This window comes from Salmo salar, chromosome ssa18 (assembly GCF_905237065.1).
Source record: "Salmo salar chromosome ssa18, Ssal_v3.1, whole genome shotgun sequence".
In the NCBI taxonomy this organism is placed as follows: domain Eukaryota; kingdom Metazoa; phylum Chordata; class Actinopteri; order Salmoniformes; family Salmonidae; genus Salmo; species Salmo salar.
In genome coordinates, this window is record NC_059459.1 from 24,845,422 (window position 1) to 24,864,781 (window position 19,360).

Below are 19,360 nucleotides of genomic sequence, written 5' to 3' on the forward strand. Positions count from 1 at the left end.
TTTGAATGCACAGAGATACTGTGACAAGATCCTGAGACCCATTGAAGTGCCACAACATTCCACAGGCCACAATCAACAGCTTGATCAACTCTATGCAAAGGAGATGTGTCGTGTTGCATGAGGCAAACGGTGATCATACCAGATACTGACTGGTTTTCTGATCCACGCCCCTACTTTTTAATAAAAAAAAATCTTTGACCAATAGATGCATATCTGTATTCCCAGTCGTATGAAATCCATAGATGAGGGCCTAATTAATTTATTTCAATTGACTGATTTCCTCACATGAATTATCACTCAGTAAAATCTTTGAAATTGTTGCATGTTGTGTTTATATTTTTGTTCGTTAGAGAAGAAATCCCAGGGGAGAACCATATTAGTGGGGAAACAGAAGGGGGAAGAGAGTCAACCTCCAGAAGACTGCCATGGCAACGCAAATACATCGCTAATTAGTGATCATTCAAATGTGCACACTTACTCTCTCGTGCACCATGCGAAAACATTCCGTGCACACACCGTGCACACTCGCATACACGTGCACCAACACTCAATGGGATTGAGAACAAAGTAGAGCAAGCTCAGCACTGAAGCAATTTCTCCAGTCAGGTGACATTCTACTCAGTGGTGGAATCAAAGGAAACTGAATTTAATCCGAAATTGACCTTGAGGGAGATACTGAATCAATGCAGACCGTAAATGGACTTGCCTTTGACTTGAATCAATGAAATAATCCCCTCTTTGTAGGTTAAACAATGGAGGTAGCAGCTGTATTCTGTATTTAGCAGCATGGTTATCAGCCAGGATGGTTATCAGCCATTAAGATAATCAGCCAGAATGGACAGAACATACTGTACCATGTTTTGCCTTGATGAGCTCTACCTAGGCTTGTGTGTTCCCGTTGGGGTGTGTTTTGGGGTAAGGTCTGCCTGCCACCAGAGAATTCTTCCTCCTCCTCAGTAGGCTATTTCTCTGGTCTGATCTTGGCCAGCGTCCACCGGCCGTCCTGCCAAGCTGCTGGAGGTTTATGGCCCGCATTTGTCACACTGCTCAGCTCCTTTGAAGCTGCTACAGAATAATAGGCTACAAACCACAGCCCCAGCTACTGACCGTGGCTAAAATCAAAGCGCTGTGACGTTTGTTTGCTCACTAATGTTAATAAACGGTTTGCAGCTTACTTGCAAGAGGATATAGAAAGAGAGGCACAAGGGAGAGGGAGAGTTGGCAAAATGATAATCACTCCTTTTCAAGCTTAAATCAATTTCAATTAATTTATGTGTACAACACATTAGAGAACATATTAAGGAATTTACTGTACATGCTACATTTCTGTGAATATTGATAGGTCTAGTGGAACATCAGTACATTACCTTTCCTGGGTGTCGTCATTCATAAGAACAATTGAATTGCAGGATGAGGGAAATGTCAGACAACAAAATATCTACAAAATAGCACATGTGTTATACTGTGTTATACTGCCCATGATGATTCAGTGGAAGGCATATTTTGGCTGAGAGCAGCTGTGACATAGACCGATATGCTGATAATGAAGACAAGCTCCTAAGGCAAGCCTCCATTCTACACATTCTGACAAACCCTATACCATCTCTATAGAAGCATGATACCCATTATATATAGATTATACTGTATCTATCATATTTAATGATGGGCTGCTCAACCAAATCACATGAACTACTACACCGCAAACACAAGCATTTCATTATTAATAACGCCTGCTGTAGATAATAGGACAATAACTCATAAATATCCCTGTCATTCCTGTGTATAGCAAGGCTTTTTTTTATGGTGATCGATATTGGAACTGGAGTTCAAACCAGACATCTGCTGCCCAAGAAGAATATGAGGTTTGGTGGCTCAAGGAATTTCATCATTCCAGGAATGCTAGACAAATTGTTTCGTTCTGCAAAGTTCGAAGTGACAGGTGGCAAGTGGCAAGTGCTCATATTTTCATTGCATCACTTATTGAATCAGTTCAAGCCAGTTTGCTGTAGGTAACTATTAATGCAAGTCCTTATACTGTCATCAGCAAGGACTAAACACTTCTGTGTCGTCCCTGTTCTGAGTAAAGTGGCAATCCGTCTCTGGAGGACAAGTGGAGCTGGGGTCTGAAAGCCAATCCAAAATATATAAACTGATCTCACATCTCACCGCCATAGACATCTAAGGAACCTCATCTCAGGCCTGCTTAAAACTGAATTCATTATCAAAAGCCCCTCTGATAAAAAGGATACATCTCTAGCATTCAGCTACTTTGTACTCCGTCACCGTTGGGACAAATGGGTTTGCTAGACATGTTACTGTACTGAGGGAGGTCGTTTCTATGTTCAGTTTAGGCTACCCAGGGTTGCCCCGCTTTTCAAGAAGTAATGGAGCATCTCCTGGTGAAAAGTCTTAAGAACACACCTTGTCAACTCTCCGACAATTAGTATTTTACCATGTGTCATCCTGTATCTCTAGCTTATCTCCGTATCTCTTCTATTCGATTCATGAAGCATAAGCCATGTTTCACTCTTGTTTTGAGTTTGTCATAGGGCATCGTCAATTATTCACATTTTCCTCTACATATTGAACATGTTTCCTTTTCTGCACATAAATATTTAAAGGCTCTTCCCTCCTTAGGACATTTCACCAGGATAAATCAAAGTAACATGAGGCTTTATTGCGAAAGCTTCAGAGAGGAATTCAATCTAATGGCAATGCATGAGAATGTATTTCTGCATTCTGTTAGAGATGCAGGGTCAGAAATATTCAAATTGATTGAAATGTAAATCCAAAACAGCTTTCTGATAACCCCTGCTAGACTAGTAATGATACATCATGTGAATAGCCATTTGATTTGCCATCATGACTGTTACTGGGGAGCCATTTTCAAGACTTGGTGATTGAGCAAATCTAAAATACAGTAATTGAATATACTTGGCAGTATATACGCCATTCCTTTTCAAACTTTATTTAGCTGTCTGCGATATTTTCCTTGAAAACCAGTTGGTCGATGCGGTGCAGTCCCTGTGCTGTTTCACCACTTCTGTCGCCATGTAAAGTGTGGGTGAATAAGGGAGTCTGATAACGTTATTGCCGATGTAAATGTCCAATGTTTACTTCACCATCATAGCATCACATACAGTGCATTCGGAAAGTATTCAGACCCCTTGACTTTTCCCACATTTTGTTACATTACTGCTTTATTATAAAATTGATGAAAAAATATATCATTCTCATCAATCTACACACAATACCACGTAATGACAAAGCAAAAACTGGCTTTTAGAACATTTTGCAAATGTATTAATAATAAAATAATACCTTATTTTGTCTTTAATTTATTTTATTTTATTTAATCTTTATTTAACTAGGCAAGTCAGTGAAAAACTAATTCTTATTTACATACGGTATGTATTCTGACCCTTTGCTGTTTCCATTGGTCATTCTTGAGATGTTTCTACAACTTGGTTGGAGTCCACCTGTGGTAAATTCAATTGATTGGACATGATTTGGAAAGGTACACACCTGTCTACTGTATATAAGGTCCCACAGTTGCCAGTGTATGTCAGAGCAAAAACTAAGCCATGAGGTCGAAGGAATTGTCTGTAGAGCTCTGAGACAGGATTGTGTCGAGAGCAGATCTGGGGAAGAGTACCAAAAAATGTCTGCAGCATTGAAGGTCCCCAAGAACACAGTGGCCTCTATCATTCTTAAATAGAAGAAGTTTGGAACCACCAAGACTCTTCCTAAAGCTGGCCACCTGGCCAAACTGAGCAATAGGGGGAGAAGGGCCTTGGTCAGGGAGGTGACCAAGAACCCGATGGTCACTCTGACAGAGCTCTAGAGTTCCTCTGTGGAGATGGGAGAACCTTCCAGAAGGACAACCATCTCTGCAGGACTCCACCAATCAGGCCTTTATGGTAGAGTGGCCAGACGGAATCCACTCCTCAGCAAAAATCATGGTGGTGGCAGCGTCATGCAGTGGGGATTTTTTTCAGTGGCAGGGACTGGGAGACAAGTCAGGATCGAGGGAAAGATGAACGGAGCAAATTACAGAGAGATCGTTGATGAAAACCGTCTCCAGAGAAAACTGTTTCCACAGCGCTCAGGACCTCAGACTGGGGTGAATTGTCCAACAGGACAATGACACTAAGCACACATCCAAGACAATGCAGGAGTGGCTTTTGGACAAGTCTCAATGTCCTTGAGTGGCCCAGTCAGAGCCCGGACTTGAACCCAATAAAACATCTCCGGCGAGACCTGAAAATAGCTGTGCACAAAGCTCCTCATCCAACCTGACAGAGCTTGAGAGGATCTGCAGAGAAGAATGGAAGAAACTCCCCAAATACAGGTGTGCCAAGCTTGTAGCGTCATACGCAAAAAGACTCGAGGCTGTAATCGCTGTCAAAGGTGATTCCACAAAGTACTGAGTAAAGGGTCTGTATACTTATGTAAATGTGATATTTCAGCTTTTTATTTTTAACACATTTGCATAAAAATGTATTGTGTGTAGATTGATGAGGGAAAAAAACAATTTAACCTGTTATGGCTATGGGGCAGTATTTTCACGGCTGGATAAAAAACGTACCCGATTTAATCGGATTATTACTCCTGCCCAGAAACTAGAATATGCATATAATTATTAGCTTTGGATAGAAAACACTCCAAAGTTTCTTAAACTGTTTATATGGTGTCTGTGAGTATAACAGAACTCATTTGGCAGGCCAAAACCTGAGAAGATTCTGTACAGGAAGTACCCTGTCTGACCATTTCTTGGCCTTCTTGATTATCTCTATCCAAAGCAGGGGATCTCTGCTGTTACGTGACACTTCCTACGGCTCCCATGGGCTCTCAGAAGGCGGCAAAAAGCTGAATCGTGGCTTTGCAGGCCCTGGTTGAAAAACAGTAGCGCGTTTGGATAGTGGCCGGTCACAGTACAATGAGACTCAGGCTCGTGCACGAGGGGATCCCATGCTTTTATTTCCTCTCTCTTTGTATGTAAACACGCTTTCCCGGTCGGAATATTATTGCTTTTTTACGAGAAAAATGGCATAAAAATTGATTTTAAACAGCGGTTGACATGCTTCGAAGTACGGTAATGGAATTTTTAGAAAACTTTTTGTCACGAAATGCGTCGTGCTCGTGACCCTTATTTACACTTCGGATAGTGTCTTGAACGCACGAACAAAACGCCGCTATTTGGATATAACAATGGATTATTTGGGACCAAACCAACATTTGTTATTGAAGTAGCAGTCCTGGGAGTGCATTCTGACGAAGAACATCAAAGGTAATCAAACTTTTCTAATAGTAAATCGGAGTTTGGTCAGGGCTAAACTTGGTGGGTGTCAAATTAGCTAGCCGTGATGGCTGGGCTATCTACTCAGAATATTGCAAAATGTGCTTTCACCGAAAAGTTATTTTAAAATCGGACATAGCGAGTGCATAGAGGAGTTCTGTATCTATAATTCTTAAAATAATTGTTATGTTTTTTGTGAACGTTTATCGTGAGTAATTTAGTAAATTCACCGGAAGTTTGCGGGGGGTATGCTAGTTCTGAACGTCACATGCTAATGTAAAAAGCTGTTTTTTGATATAAATATGAACTTGATTGAACAAAACATGCATGTATTGTATAACATAATGTCCTAGGCGTGTCATCTGATGAAGATCATCAAAGGTTAGTGCTGCATTTAGCTGTGGTTTTGTTTATTGTGACATTATATGCTAGCTTGAAAAATGGGTGTATGATTATTTCTGGCTGGGTACTCTGCTGACATAATCTAATGTTTTGCTTTCGCTGTAAAGCCTTTTTGAAATCGGACAGTGTGGTTAGATAAAGGAGAGTCTTGTCTTTAAAATGCTGTAAAATAGTCATATGTTTGAAAAATTGAAGTTTTTGTATTTTTGAGGAATTTGTAATTCGCGCCACGCCTATCATTGGATATTGGAGCAGGTGTTCCGCTAGCGGAACGTCTAGATGTAAGAGGTTAATAAATTTTAGAATAAGACTGTAACGTAACAAAATGTGGAAATAGTTAAGTGGTCTGAATACATTCTCAGTGCACTGTATTCATGTTACATCTGGTGTCACCCTGAATGATGTCCCCACACCTCACTCATAGTGCTCTTGTTCCAGTGTAGCACCCACCCATCTACACACTCCTTGAGCTAGGCCTATATAGCCTACTATCAATAACTGATAGAGATAGGTAGGCAGACCAGTTAATAATCATATCTTGTTAGTCTAACTGATGAACCAGCTCAATGGTAGATTAGACTGAAGCCATGTCTGATGGCCCAGCTTTGATTCAACATGTACTTTGATCTAATTCCAAAATCTCTGTGCATTTTCAAATTCACAGCGTGTCACATTTTGCAAAGCAGTCTGGGAAAAATCTCAGAAATTCTGACTTTGGCAATGACTTTACCCATGCAAACCTTCTTTCAACATTTCCTTCTGAACACTGCAATACAAGGTATTGCATTGATATTTAATACCAAGGACCAAAATATTTTGGATCATGATTCTAGGAATATACTGATAAACATAACATGATGATTTGACCGCCAAACCCCAAACAAGGGGCATGTCCAAGAATTGTAATTCTGCCCATAAATCCTCTTAGAGGTGGGAAGCAATCAGATTTCAAGGATGAGCAGTGAATCCCAGCTTTCACTAGTCTGGGTGTCACAACTGGGTCACAACTAGGCCACCCCATCCCCACCCTGTCGGTACACACGCAAACACACACACACATACACACACATTCAAACACACACACACACACAATCAGGCAAGCATGCACAGTACACTCTTAAATATGTCATTTATTGAAAAGGTTAATGTTCACTATCGCTGTACTGTAGCTGGATGGGGTTCAGTACATTGAATTGCCTAAGTCCTCATGAAAGGGAATAGGCCCACCAAACATGGGAATGGGCTCACCTTAATCTTAGACTAGAGGCACCAGGATTGAAGAGTTCCTAATAAATCTTGTTTATAGGCCCCATCAGATCCTAAATGGCTCTGATTCCACTTCGGACTGTCAAATCAATAGAATACAACAGTAAATGATCTCAGTGAAACATGGGCTAATGGAAGGTATTCCAGGGCGTGTTCTCAGAGTATGCGCAGATCAGCTGGCAGGCATATTTACTGTCATTTTCAACCTCTCCTTGTCCCAGTCTGTAATCCCCACATGTCTTAAAATGACGTCATGCCACAATGACTACTACCCTGTGGCACTCACATCTGTGATCATGAAGTGCTTTGAAAGGCTGTTTATGGCACATCTCAACTCTATCATCCCAGACACCTTAGATCCACTCCAATTTGCATACCGCCCCAACAGATCCATAGACGACGCAATCTCAATTGCTCTTCACACTGCTCTCACCCACCTACAGTGCCTTCAGAAAGTATTTATACCCCTTGATTTATTCCACATTTTGTTGTGTCACAGCCTTAATTCGAAATGGATTAAATATATGTTTTTTCTCACCCATCTAACGCACAATACACCATAGTTACAAAGTTAACAAATTTAGCAAATTTATTGAAAATTAAATCCCAAAATATCTCATTTACATAAGTATTCGCACATGGTCATGTTAGAATCACCTTTGGCAGCGATTACAGCTGTGAGTCTTTCTAGGTAGGTCTCTAAGTGGATTGTACAATATTTGCACATTATTCTTTAAAAAATGACTCAAGCTCTGTCAAGTTGCTTGTTGATCATTGCTAGACAGCCATTTTCAAGTCTTGACATAGATTTTCAAGCTGATTTAAGACAAACTGTAAGTAGGCCACTCAGGAACTTTCAATGTCATCTTGGTAAGCAACTCCAGTGTATATTTGGCCCTGTGTGTTAGGTTATTGTCCTGCTGAAAGGTGAATTTGTCCCCCAGCGCATGATGGAAAGCAGACTAAACCAGGATTTCCTCTAGGATTTTGCCTGTGCTTAGCTCTATTCCATTTATTTTTATGCAAAAAAAAAACTCCCTAGTCCTTGCCGATGACAAGCATACCCATAACATGATACAGCCATCACCATACTTGAAAATACAGTATGAAGAGTGGTACTCAGTGATGTGTTGTGTTGGATTAGCCCATAACATACTGCACAGTAACGCTATGTATTCAGGACATAAAGTTCATTGCTTTGCCAATGTTTTTTTGCAGTTTTACTTTAGTGCCTTATTGCAAACAGGATGCATGTTTTGGAATATTTTTATTATGTCAGGCTTCCTTATTTTCACTCTGTCAATTAGGTTAGTATTACGGAGTAACTACAATGTTGTTGATCCATCTTTAGTTCTCTCCTCTGTAACTGTTTTAAAGTCAACATTGAAATCCCTGAGCGGTTTGTTGATCTATCCTCAGTTTTCTCCTATCACAGCCATTAAACGCTGTAACTGTTTTAAAGTCACCATTGGCCTCATGGTGAAATCCCTGAGCGGTTTCTTTCCTCTCCGGCAACTTTGTTTGGAAGGACACCTGTATCATTGTAGTGACTGGGTCATGTTAAATCATGTTAAACACTATCCATGCAACTTATTATGTAACTTGCTAAGCAAATATTTACTGCTGAACTTGTCATAACAAAGGGGTTGAATACTTATTTACTCAAGACATTTCAGCTTTTCATTTTGTATTAATTTATAAACATAATTCCACTTTCACCTTATGGGGTATTGTGTGTATGCCAGTGACAAAATCTCAATTTAATCAATTTTAAATTCAGGCAGTAACACAACAAAATGTGAAAAAGTCAAGGGGCGTTAAAACTTTCTGAAGGCACTGTAGATAAGAGGAATACCTACAGCACAGCGTAAGCTTAGGACCCTGGAACTGAACACCTCCCTCTGCAACTGGATCCTGGACTTCCTGACGGGCCAACCCCAGGTGATGAGAGTAGGCAACATCCCCTCCGCCACGCTGACACTCAACACGGGGGCTCCACAGGGGTGTGTGCTTAGTCTCTTCCTGTACTCCTTGTTCACCCACGACTGCGTGTGCCACGCACGACACTACGGTGGTAGTCCTGATCACCGGCGACGATGAGACAGCTTAGAGGGAGGAGGTCAGTGACCTGGCAGTGTGGTGGCGGGACAACAACCTCTCCCTCAACGCCAGTAAGACCAAGGAGCTAATCGTGGACTACAGGAAATGGGGGTGGGTGAGCAAGCCCCCATCCACATCGATGGGGCTGTAGTGGAGCTCGTCAAGAGCTTCAAGTTCCTCGTGTCCAAATCACTAAGGACTTAAAATGTTCCATTCCCACGAGCACAGTTGTGAAGAAGGCGTGACAGTGCCTCTTCCCCCTCATGAGGTTGAAAAGGTTTGGCATGGACCCTCAAATCCTCAAAAAGTTCTACAGCTGCACCATTGAGAGCATCTTGACTGGCTGCATCACTTCTTAGTATGGCAACAGCACCGCTCTCGATCACATGGCGCTACAGAGGGGGGTGCGGACAGCCCAATACATCACTAGGGACGAGCTCCCTGCCATCCAGGACCTCTATATCAGGAGTTGTGAAAGGAAGGTCCAGATAATTGTTAAAGACTCCAGCCACCCAAGCCGTAGACTGTTCTCTCGGGTTTATGCACGTCAAGAGGTACCGCTGCATCAAGTCTGAGACCAACAGGCTCTTGAACAGCTTTTATCCCCAAGACATAAGACTGCTAAGTAGCTAACAGAATGGTTACACAGACTATCTGAGTTGACCATTGTATTTTATTTGTATTTTGCGCACACTCACAGGACTCTACACACTCACGCACACTGGCACTCCAACACACACATAACATGAACACCCATTTTAACTGACTCTACAGACATACACACACACACTCACATATAATCATTACTTATGGTGCTGCTACTCTGTTTATCATTTACCCCCATACATATCTATTTCTATCACTCCAGTATCATGCACATTGTAAATATGCTATTGGAACTGACCCTGTATATAACTTCTTACTTTCTCTTGGTCTTCTTATTTCTTGTTTTTGTTCTACTTGATGTTATTTTTTATGTTAATTGGGGCTTGCAAGAAAGGCATTTCACTGTACTTGTGCATGTGACATTAGAACTTGGAACTGTATATGTGAAACTAACAGGTTCGTATTTCACTTGAAAAACAACACACTTGTTTGATGAGTATTGTATGAAAAATGGCTTATTCATAGATTCTAATAAGTCGCAACATTTCAATGAACATATTACCCAGTCTTATACGGTACAGAATACTGTCTATCAATACAATCCCAATCACTGGGATGCTTGTAACCGCATCATGGGTGTGACTAATGATAGGTGCATAATTCTGTTTAGCTGCTCCTCCAGAGTGATGAGAAATTAATCTGGATTAAGGATGGCTTGAGTAAAAAGTAATCTAGCATAGTGCCAGTGAACGATGCTAAAGCATGGCTGCTTGACACCCTGATTCAATATTCAATGCCTGAGACAAAGTAACATCCCTTTCAAATTGTATTAGGGGAGAGTGGGGTAAGTTGAGCCAAAGGGGTAAATTAAGCCACCCTTGTTTCTAGGAAACCATACACAAAATGTATCTTATGACCAAATATTTAGGAAGAGGTCATCATTTCAGGGTGTCTGTGAAGGAAGATACCACATGGAAAAAGTGGTAAGCAAGTTAGATCCAAAAAACTGATTTTCAAGAAGTTAAATTAATTTATTGTGTTAGAGGTTTCATGATGCTTGTATCAACATCAAAGTAGATACTTTTAAGATGGTTCTATACATCAGTTTGGGTCTCTATAAGTTTCAATATGAGGTCCTCAACCTAGCATGAATGTGTATCCTTATAGCAGTGTGGGCTAATATAGTCAAAATGTTTGCCTTGGGACTGAGTCAATCGCCATGGGGTAAGTTGAGCCAACAGTTGAGCCAATGGCAAGATGAGCAAATTGAAGTGTTTTCTTCTCAGGTGTAATGGAAGGCATTATTCCCGGTATATGAGGTAACAAGAGCCGATGTTAAAAGTGTAAAAAAAAAAAGTACCAAGTGTTTGGTAGTTGTTAAGCCTTTGTTAAAATATGTTTAAAAATTATTAAAAGACAAAAAAGCTATTGTGATTGTGTTGAATTGCATTTGGGAAATTAAGATAGGTATGGTTTTAAAAAGGTAGTGGTAATATTTAATTCAGTTCAGACATTTGTGGCCAGCTTAATTTACCCTGTCCCACGGCTAAATGTATCCCTATACCTGGGGTAAATTGTGCCAAGAGTCAAATTTTTTGGGACAAACTGTGTTTTAAAAACTGTCAAGTTTACATGAACTCTGATTATTTCCAGGGATACACATCCTGCTGAAAATATATTTAGATATCTTTGTTAGAAATAATACTGTATTAAATTTAACCTACCCCCACTGTAGAAAGGCCACCTGAATATATACTATCTAAATGGCAGAGGTAATTGGGCCCGACAAGTAGACAAGTAATCCTAGCAAATATACACTTACACACCCTCTTGTCAAGTCAATAGAAACATGTCCCTCTGCGGGTAGCACATCCTTCTAGAACTGGAAAATAACCAGATAAAGACTTATGTAGGAACTGCACTGACTTTAGTTGTGTTCTTTATAGTTTTATTTATACTGAACAAAAATATAAACGCAACATGCAACAATTTCAACGGTTTAAATGAGTTACAGTACAGTTCATGTAAGGAAATCAGTCAATAGAAATACATTCATTATGCCCTAATCTATGGATTTTACATGACTGGCCAGGGGCGCAGCCATGGGTGGGCCTGGAAGGGCATAGGCCCACCAATTTGGGAGCCTGGCCCACCTACTGGGGAGTCAGGCCCAGCCAATCAGAATGAGTTTTTCCACACAAAAGGGCTTTATTACAGACATAAATACTCCTCAGTTTCATCAGCTGTCCAGGTGGCTGGTATCAGACGATGTGGAGGTCCTGGGCTGGCGTGGTTACACATGGTCTGCTGTTTTGAGGCCAGTTGGACGTACTGCCAAATTCTCTAAAACGACGTTGGAGGCAGCTTATGGTGGATAAATTAACATTCAATTCTCTGGCATCAACTCTGGTGGACATTGCTGGAGTCAGCATGCCAATTGCCCGCTCCCTCAAAACTTGAGACATCTGTGGGATTATTGTGTCCTTTTATTGTCCCCAGCACAAGGTGCACATGTGTAAGGATCATGCTGTTTAATCAGCTTCTTGATATGCCACACCTGTCAGGTGGATGGATTATCTTGGCAAAGGAGGAGAAATGCTCACTAACAGGAATGTAAACAAATTTGTGCACAAAATGTGAGACAAATAAGCTTTTTGTGCGTATAGAAATGTCTGGTATCTTTTATTTCAGCTCATGAAACATGGGGTGAACACTTCACATGTTGCATTTATATTTTTGTTCAGTACATTCACATTCAGAATCTATTATGTAAAGGACAAAAGTCTCAGTGTAAGCACCTTTCGTTTAAATGAATGAATGTGTGATAAGATAGGTAGTACATTAATTAGGATAATCCAGTAAAGATAGGTAGTACATTAATTAGGATAATTCAATAAATACCTAAAGCAAATCTAAATGTAATTGATAGTTAAGGAAAATATGCCCTTTTGAAATTGCGAACAATGTGTGGGAGGATGGAAGATTGGATATAGGAAGGAGGGGGGAGTGGGATTAGAGTTGGCTGCTGCAGTATGCTGGAAAAGTGGCATTTTCCATGGGATATCCATCACTGGGGCCTAATGGTTTTCAGGAGCACTTGCTCGTGAAATGGCATTCTTAAAATGGTTAATTAATAAATGAATGTGTGATGAATGGCTCCTGTTGTTTTCTTTGCTTATGAAATAATACAACATTTTTACTGACTCTAATGATCAAAGAGTACACTTAATTCCAATCTAGTAAATTCTGATTACTTTGGACACCATCAGAAGACAGACAAGGGAATTGAGTTTGTATGCATTACTAATTTGATGTATTGCTCTGCTTTGTGTAATTCAAGGATCATAATAGACAACGTGACAAAGTTGATTGATCACTGCAAGAAAATCCCTCCTGCACAAATCAATAGGCTATGGTGATCCAACGACCAGAGTCTAGGACAGCAGAGTGGATTGAACTGGGAGAGCATAACATTGTTGTTTTCAGATTCATTCAGTCTTGATACAGTAGATAGTAAGGCCAAGACGATACCAGTATCATAATACTCGTTAGTACCATTGCAAGGAAACTAAACACAAAGTGGATTTCACTTATTTAAGAAACAGCACTAATGTTGGAAAGAAACTTCATTACGTTTGTCGTCCAGAGTCACATTTATTTATTTTCCAAAGCTGTAGCACACAATATTTTACATACAGCAGGATTTTAAAGGACCAAAGAGTTTGGTCGGCTTTGTGTTTTCATATTTTTGTAAAGTAAAAAATATTGCGATACTGGTATTGTCACAGCCCTAGTAAATAGGCTATGGGCAATTTCACGGTAACAGAATTGCTCAGATGTTTCACTTAAAATGTATCCCATTCAAAAAACATTGATTTCAAAGTTTAACAAACCCTAGTGTGCTCTACTGTGTACAGTACTGAACTCTACTTTACTGTACTGAGCTGTCCAAACTTGAGAACCCAGCTGTGTTTTGTGACTGCTATGACTTCCCATTGTAGCCAATTGAAATGCAGAAATCCTATTACCGATTTTTCAGAAATTCGAATACCGATTTGGTAACGGAATTGATCAGTAAAAACACTAACTATATAATTGATATGTCTACCTTTACTTTTGTGAACTTTCATTATCCTCCATCATTTACATTTGAGTAATTTAGCAGAAACTCTTATCCAGAGTGACTCACAGTAGTGAATGCACACGTTTTCGTACTGGTCCCCATGAGGGAGAATTTCAAGGCTCAAGGCAATGTTTCCTAACCTTACAGAAGGCAGAAACATTTCTACAAAACTATAAGTGTTAATATCAGTTGGCAGATGTCTATGTGCAAATCCGTGTTAATGTGGTGGTTTCCTATGAAATGACATTCAAATTATATTCAGCCCACATTTGTTTCAGGCCTGGGTTTTATTTGAATGTTACCACCCACAAGCATGGCATTGTTTATTGCAGAAACAGCTGCAAAGTTATTCCTCTACGTGACTGAGATGAGCCAAATAGCCTTGTGTCCACTTGGCTGCCTGAGCCATGGAGCTAATAAAAATAGGGGGTGCAAACTTATGATTTTTCACCTTCACTTTTTCTGCCAGAAAATGATCGTAATACGTTGGATAATTTGTCAATTTTGACATATTTTTTAGCTAGTCTGTATTAAAAAAACCTATATAACAATTTTATAAATGGTATAATTGTGTGATATGATAGCATTTTGCAAACCCGCTCCCCCCAATCACCCCAAAATGAATGGTTTTGACCACAAAAGTTTTGTTTCACTACACATTCCATTGCTTTGATTGGTGTAACGTTAACTAAAAACCACAAATGTCTATCCAGATAATAAAAAGACACCCGCAAATGAAAATTCAAGGAACATAGTTACATGTCATTTGTGCCATGCATGAGCAAAATAATTGTAAACTATCATGCCACTTCCCCTGTAAGAACCATGAGTATGTGGTGAATTGACGTTGCTGTACCGTAGCCGAAGCCTGCCAGCAAACTACCAAAGATTGCACTGTAGAAATTACAATGTAGAAAAATGCATATCAGCTATCTTTCAAAAGTTACCCATATAACCAGAGCTATAACTTACTATTTCTATAGCAGATTCGCAGCTGCAATTTATGGAAGATGCCAAAACTTTGGAGATAAGTCAAAGATAGGCCAGTGGTTTCCATCAGTGGCAAAGTTTTCCATAAATCAATGCTTACGACAAATCCAGCTCCAGATCCAGGTACATTAGCTCCAGAACCAGCCATAGAGCCAGCTAGCTAATCATTTGAATATGATGTAGTTAAAAAAAACAGCAACAACAGATATTATTAGCTAGCTAGATAAGGTTGGCAAGACAGCTTGCTAGCTAGCTAGATAAGGTTAGCATGCTACTGTAGCTAGCTACACTGACAGATGTTCATCAACTCCACGTGGAAATTTGTTGAACATACATTTCTTAAAAGAGAATATGGAATCCAGTGAGGATGCTGACAGTAATCTTCCCGGAAAGCAAAATGATGCAAGAACCTCTCATTAGATCAATCCATCACACTGGATAATTTATTCCTGCAGCTTTTACCCTTCCATAAGGGGAGTTACCAGCCACAACCACAACCAACATCACTATCCCCGCCTTTCATCCATAAAGAACTTTAGACTTTTTTTAATTTCACATTGGAAACTGCACATTATACAACAACTCAGGATTCTATCACACAGGTTTTTATTGTCTTAATTCAAAAAGAGGCTGAATGGCTGTGTGCTCATTGTTATACACCTGTCAGCAAAGGGTGTGGATGAAATAACCAAATCCACCAATTTGAAGGGGTTCCACAGTTCCAACAAGTAATTTCATCAAATTTCTGCCATGCTTGAGCTTCCTCGGTCAACTGTAAGTGCTGTAATTGTGAAGTGGAAATGTCTAGGAGCAACAACAGGCAGCCGCGAAGTGGTAGGCCACACAAGCTCACAGAACAGGACCATCGAGTGCTGAAGCGCGTAGCGTGTATACATCATCTGTCCTCGGTTGCAACACTCACTACCAAGTTCCAAACTGCATCTGGATGCAACGTCAGCACAATAACTGTTTGTCGGGAGCTTCATGAAATGGGTTTCCATGGCCGAGCAGCCGCACACAAGCCTAAGATCACCATGCGCAATGCCAAGCATCGGCTGGAGTGGTGTAAAGCTCGCCACCATTGGACTCTGGAGCAGTGAATCACACTTCACAATCTGGCAGTCCGATGGACGAATCTGGGTTTGGCGGATGCAGGAGAACGCTACCAGCTCCAATGAATAGTACCAACTGTAAAGTTTGGTGGAAAAGGAATAATGATCTGGGGCTGATTTTCATTCCAGGCACTTAGTTCCAGTGAAGGGAAATCTTAACACTACAGCATACAATAACACTATAGACGATTCTGTGATTCCAACTTAGTGGCAACAGTTTGGGGAAGGCCCTTTCCTGTTTCAGCATGACAATGCCCCCGTGCACAAACTGAGGTCTATACAGAAATGGTTTGTCGAGATTGGTGTGGAAGAACTTGACTGGCCTGCGCTTAGCCGTGACCTCAACCCCATCGAACACCTTTGGGATGAATTGGAATGCCGACTGCGAGCCAGGCCTAATCGCCCAACATCAGTGCCCGACCTCACTAATGCTCTTGTGGCTGAATGGAAGCAAGTCCCCGCAGCAATGTTCCAACATCTAATGGAAGGCCTTCCCAGAAGAGTGGGACCAACTCCATATTAATGCCCATGATTTTGGAATGAGATGAGCGATGGGCAGGTGTCCACATACGTTCAACATCTCATTCCAATATATATATATATATATATATATATATATATATATATATATATATATATATATATATATATATATATATATAAATATATATATATATATATATATATATATATATATATAAATAAATAAAAACTAATGGTAAATCACCCAACCAAGGCACATTTGACTTTTTTTCTAGATTTGCAACACAAAACCAGCCAATGTCTGGAAGTATTTAAATGTCTTGATTCAAAAAAGAGTTAATCGCAAATTAGAAAGAAATAGTGACTAGTCAGTACCATAGCTTCTTCTCAAACCAAGCAGTAATTACAGATAGTGGTGACTCACGTGTTTTTCGGTTCACATGGGTCCATGTGGGAGTGGAGGCAGGCCTCCCCGTGGTGTGCTCGTGGGTCCACATTTGTGTGGAGTCGTGCAGCACAGTGGGGTTAGAAGGTTTAGGGCTGGAGGTGGTAAAAGTGGAGGCGGCGACTGGTGCGACAGTGGTTGTGGTAATAAGGGGGCCTTGTGGTCCTCCACCCCCAGAGTTGCCTTGGCGCTGTGTGGTGCTGCGAGGTGTAACCTGGCTGCCTGATGCACCACCCACCCTGGCTGTAGTAGTGGTGCCACCAGGGTGGTTGGCAACGACAGTTCGAGTTCTGCCCCTCACTGCCGTGACGGTGGTTGAGGTGGGGTTGGCCAAGGTAGTAATGGTTGCCGTGGTGGTGGTACTGGTGGTGTCTGAGTTCTTGGGCAAGGCGCTGGGCTTGGAGAGATGGGGGGGAAACATGGGGTCCTGTCCTATACCCTTGGCGTCCACCAGGTCTGTGGGCACGTAGTCCCTAACAGAGCCCACCACAATCCATTTGAGCAGCATCAGGCTTAGTCCCAAGCCAATGAAGCCTATGAGCAGAGGGACAACACATAGCCATGTCTGCTGGCGGGGCCACAGGGTGCAGCCTCCACAGCGCAGGCGCCCTGGTTCTTGGGCTTGGACCTGCTCTCGCTCCCCACTCCCCTCTGGACACTCCTCCAGGATCACCGCCCCGGATGTGACTGCTCCGGAGCTCTCGCTCATCCTGCACGCGGCTTAGCAAGGGTTAACCTTGGGGCCAGGCGCGTGACGGGCATGGGCAGCACGAGGCAGAATGGCAGTCGACAATGCTGGACATCAAGAAGGAAACACACGCAACAAGATGCTCACAAACGCATACACACACACACACACACACACAGAGACACACACATACAGATACGTACAAACAAACACACTCAGACACTCTCAGAGACGCACAACAGAGGTGGAAAAAGCCAATGTAGATGCGTTGGAACTTGGAATGATCTTTAGTCCAGTTGAAATCCTGCCCAAAAGCGACCAAGACTTCCAACTCCAAGGACGATCCAGACAAAATAGATGAAGAGGAGAATAGAATAGCCCTCTTTATTTCACACTCTTTCTCATTCCCTCGGTCAATATTCCAAGATGGGGCGTTTGGGTTATCGATGCTGATGAGAAAAACTTACAGGGGCTGTTCTGAATCCCTCACCTACAGTAAGTAGGCAAGGCAGACAGGATCCTTGGGTTTCTGCAGCTATCTCTCCTTAGCTGAGTCAGCTACTCAGCCCCAGAAACAGAAACCTGTCCCTCCCGTCAGAGAGAAGAGAGATTTGCCCTGGGTGCGCTGTTGCTCCCTCTTCAGACCACCTGCTCTCTACAACATCCACAAAGGTACTCTCTTTTTATGCTTTTTTTAAATTCAGTTTTAGAGCAAAACCAAGCCAACTCCAAGTAATGAGTTGTTTGCTATTCTCCAGTGGGAAAAAAGACAGAATCCATTGATGGCAACGAGGAGAAAAAAACAACCCTGGAGCTTAGAGATAGAGAGAGAAAAGGATGGGTGAATGGTGGCAGTAAAGGGTGTTTCTGTCGTTTGCGATGCGTTGTCCCCTTCCTCTCCTACTGTAGCTCAGGTTCCCCAAGCTGTCCGCTCTCTGCCCCGCCGTGTCTGTGCACTGCTTGTTAATGCAGCAAAGAGCTAGAAACCTGCCCCTTATCCGCCAACTACATTCGTGTACTGAGAAAAAGAGAAGAGAGAGAGAAGATAGGATCCTCTCAGAAAAAGACAGTAAAGGAGATGTAGAAAGAGAGAGGGAGCCGTTGAAAACCACCCTGTACCACTCCTCTCCCCGCTCCTCTACTTCAGGTCCCTCTATGAGGAATGGCAGCCTTCCAGTCAATGTTGTGATTTGTTGCAGTTTTTGCTGTTTTTCGTCTCTCCAGGGATTGCTTCAGGATGATTAGAGATCTCCACAACAGACTCTTCGGCTTTACAGCCTGACCCTCCTGTGGTTTTAGCCAAGGATGCTGATCCAGCAGACCGGTGGCTCTGGTATTCGAATCAGGGAGACAGCTGCTTCCCTGCCCTGCTGCTGCCGATGCTGAGAGAGAGAGAGGGAGTGCAAATGAGAGAGAGAGAGAAAAAAGCAGGGACTGAGCAGAATGTGCACACTGGTGGAGCGAGAGGGAGAGAGAGACAGAGAGGAAGGGAAGTGAGAGAGAGAAACGAGGCTGCACCTGCTAGCTCCGCCAGCATTTGGAAGATTGCCCGCCTCTGAGAGAGAAAGAGGGAGGGGCAGAGGGAGAGAGACAGAGAGAGAGACAGAGAGAGAGACAGAGAGAGAGATGAAGAATGCATGCACAAATCCTGGGCAAAGCTCTGCAGTATTAGCAGACTGTCGCATGTTACCAGAACAGAACAGGCTGCATCTTAGTACCAGCAACACCGGCAGAGCATAGTCACAATGCAGGAGCTGTCACTGACTCACATAGCGCCTCCCAGTTATGTCTCTGAAACAAAGAGGGAATTGAAATTAAAGAGAGGAGGAAGGAAGGATGAGGCTGA

The 19,360-nt window shown here is 41.9% G+C and overlaps 1 protein-coding gene across 2 annotated transcripts in view; it reads right to left on the minus strand.

The window, feature by feature from the left end:
- The window catches only part of LOC106577125 (pro-neuregulin-3, membrane-bound isoform), a 393,710-nt gene extending 374,672 nt beyond the window's left edge, over positions 1-19,038 (minus strand). For both annotated transcript variants that reach the window (XM_014154879.2, XM_014154878.2), the window contains exon 1: positions 16,806-19,038. In XM_014154879.2, the coding sequence (XP_014010354.2) occupies positions 16,806-17,535 (730 nt within the window). In that variant the 5' untranslated portion in view covers positions 17,536-19,038. The remainder of the gene's footprint in view (positions 1-16,805) is intronic.
- Positions 19,039-19,360: the final 322 nt, after the last annotated feature.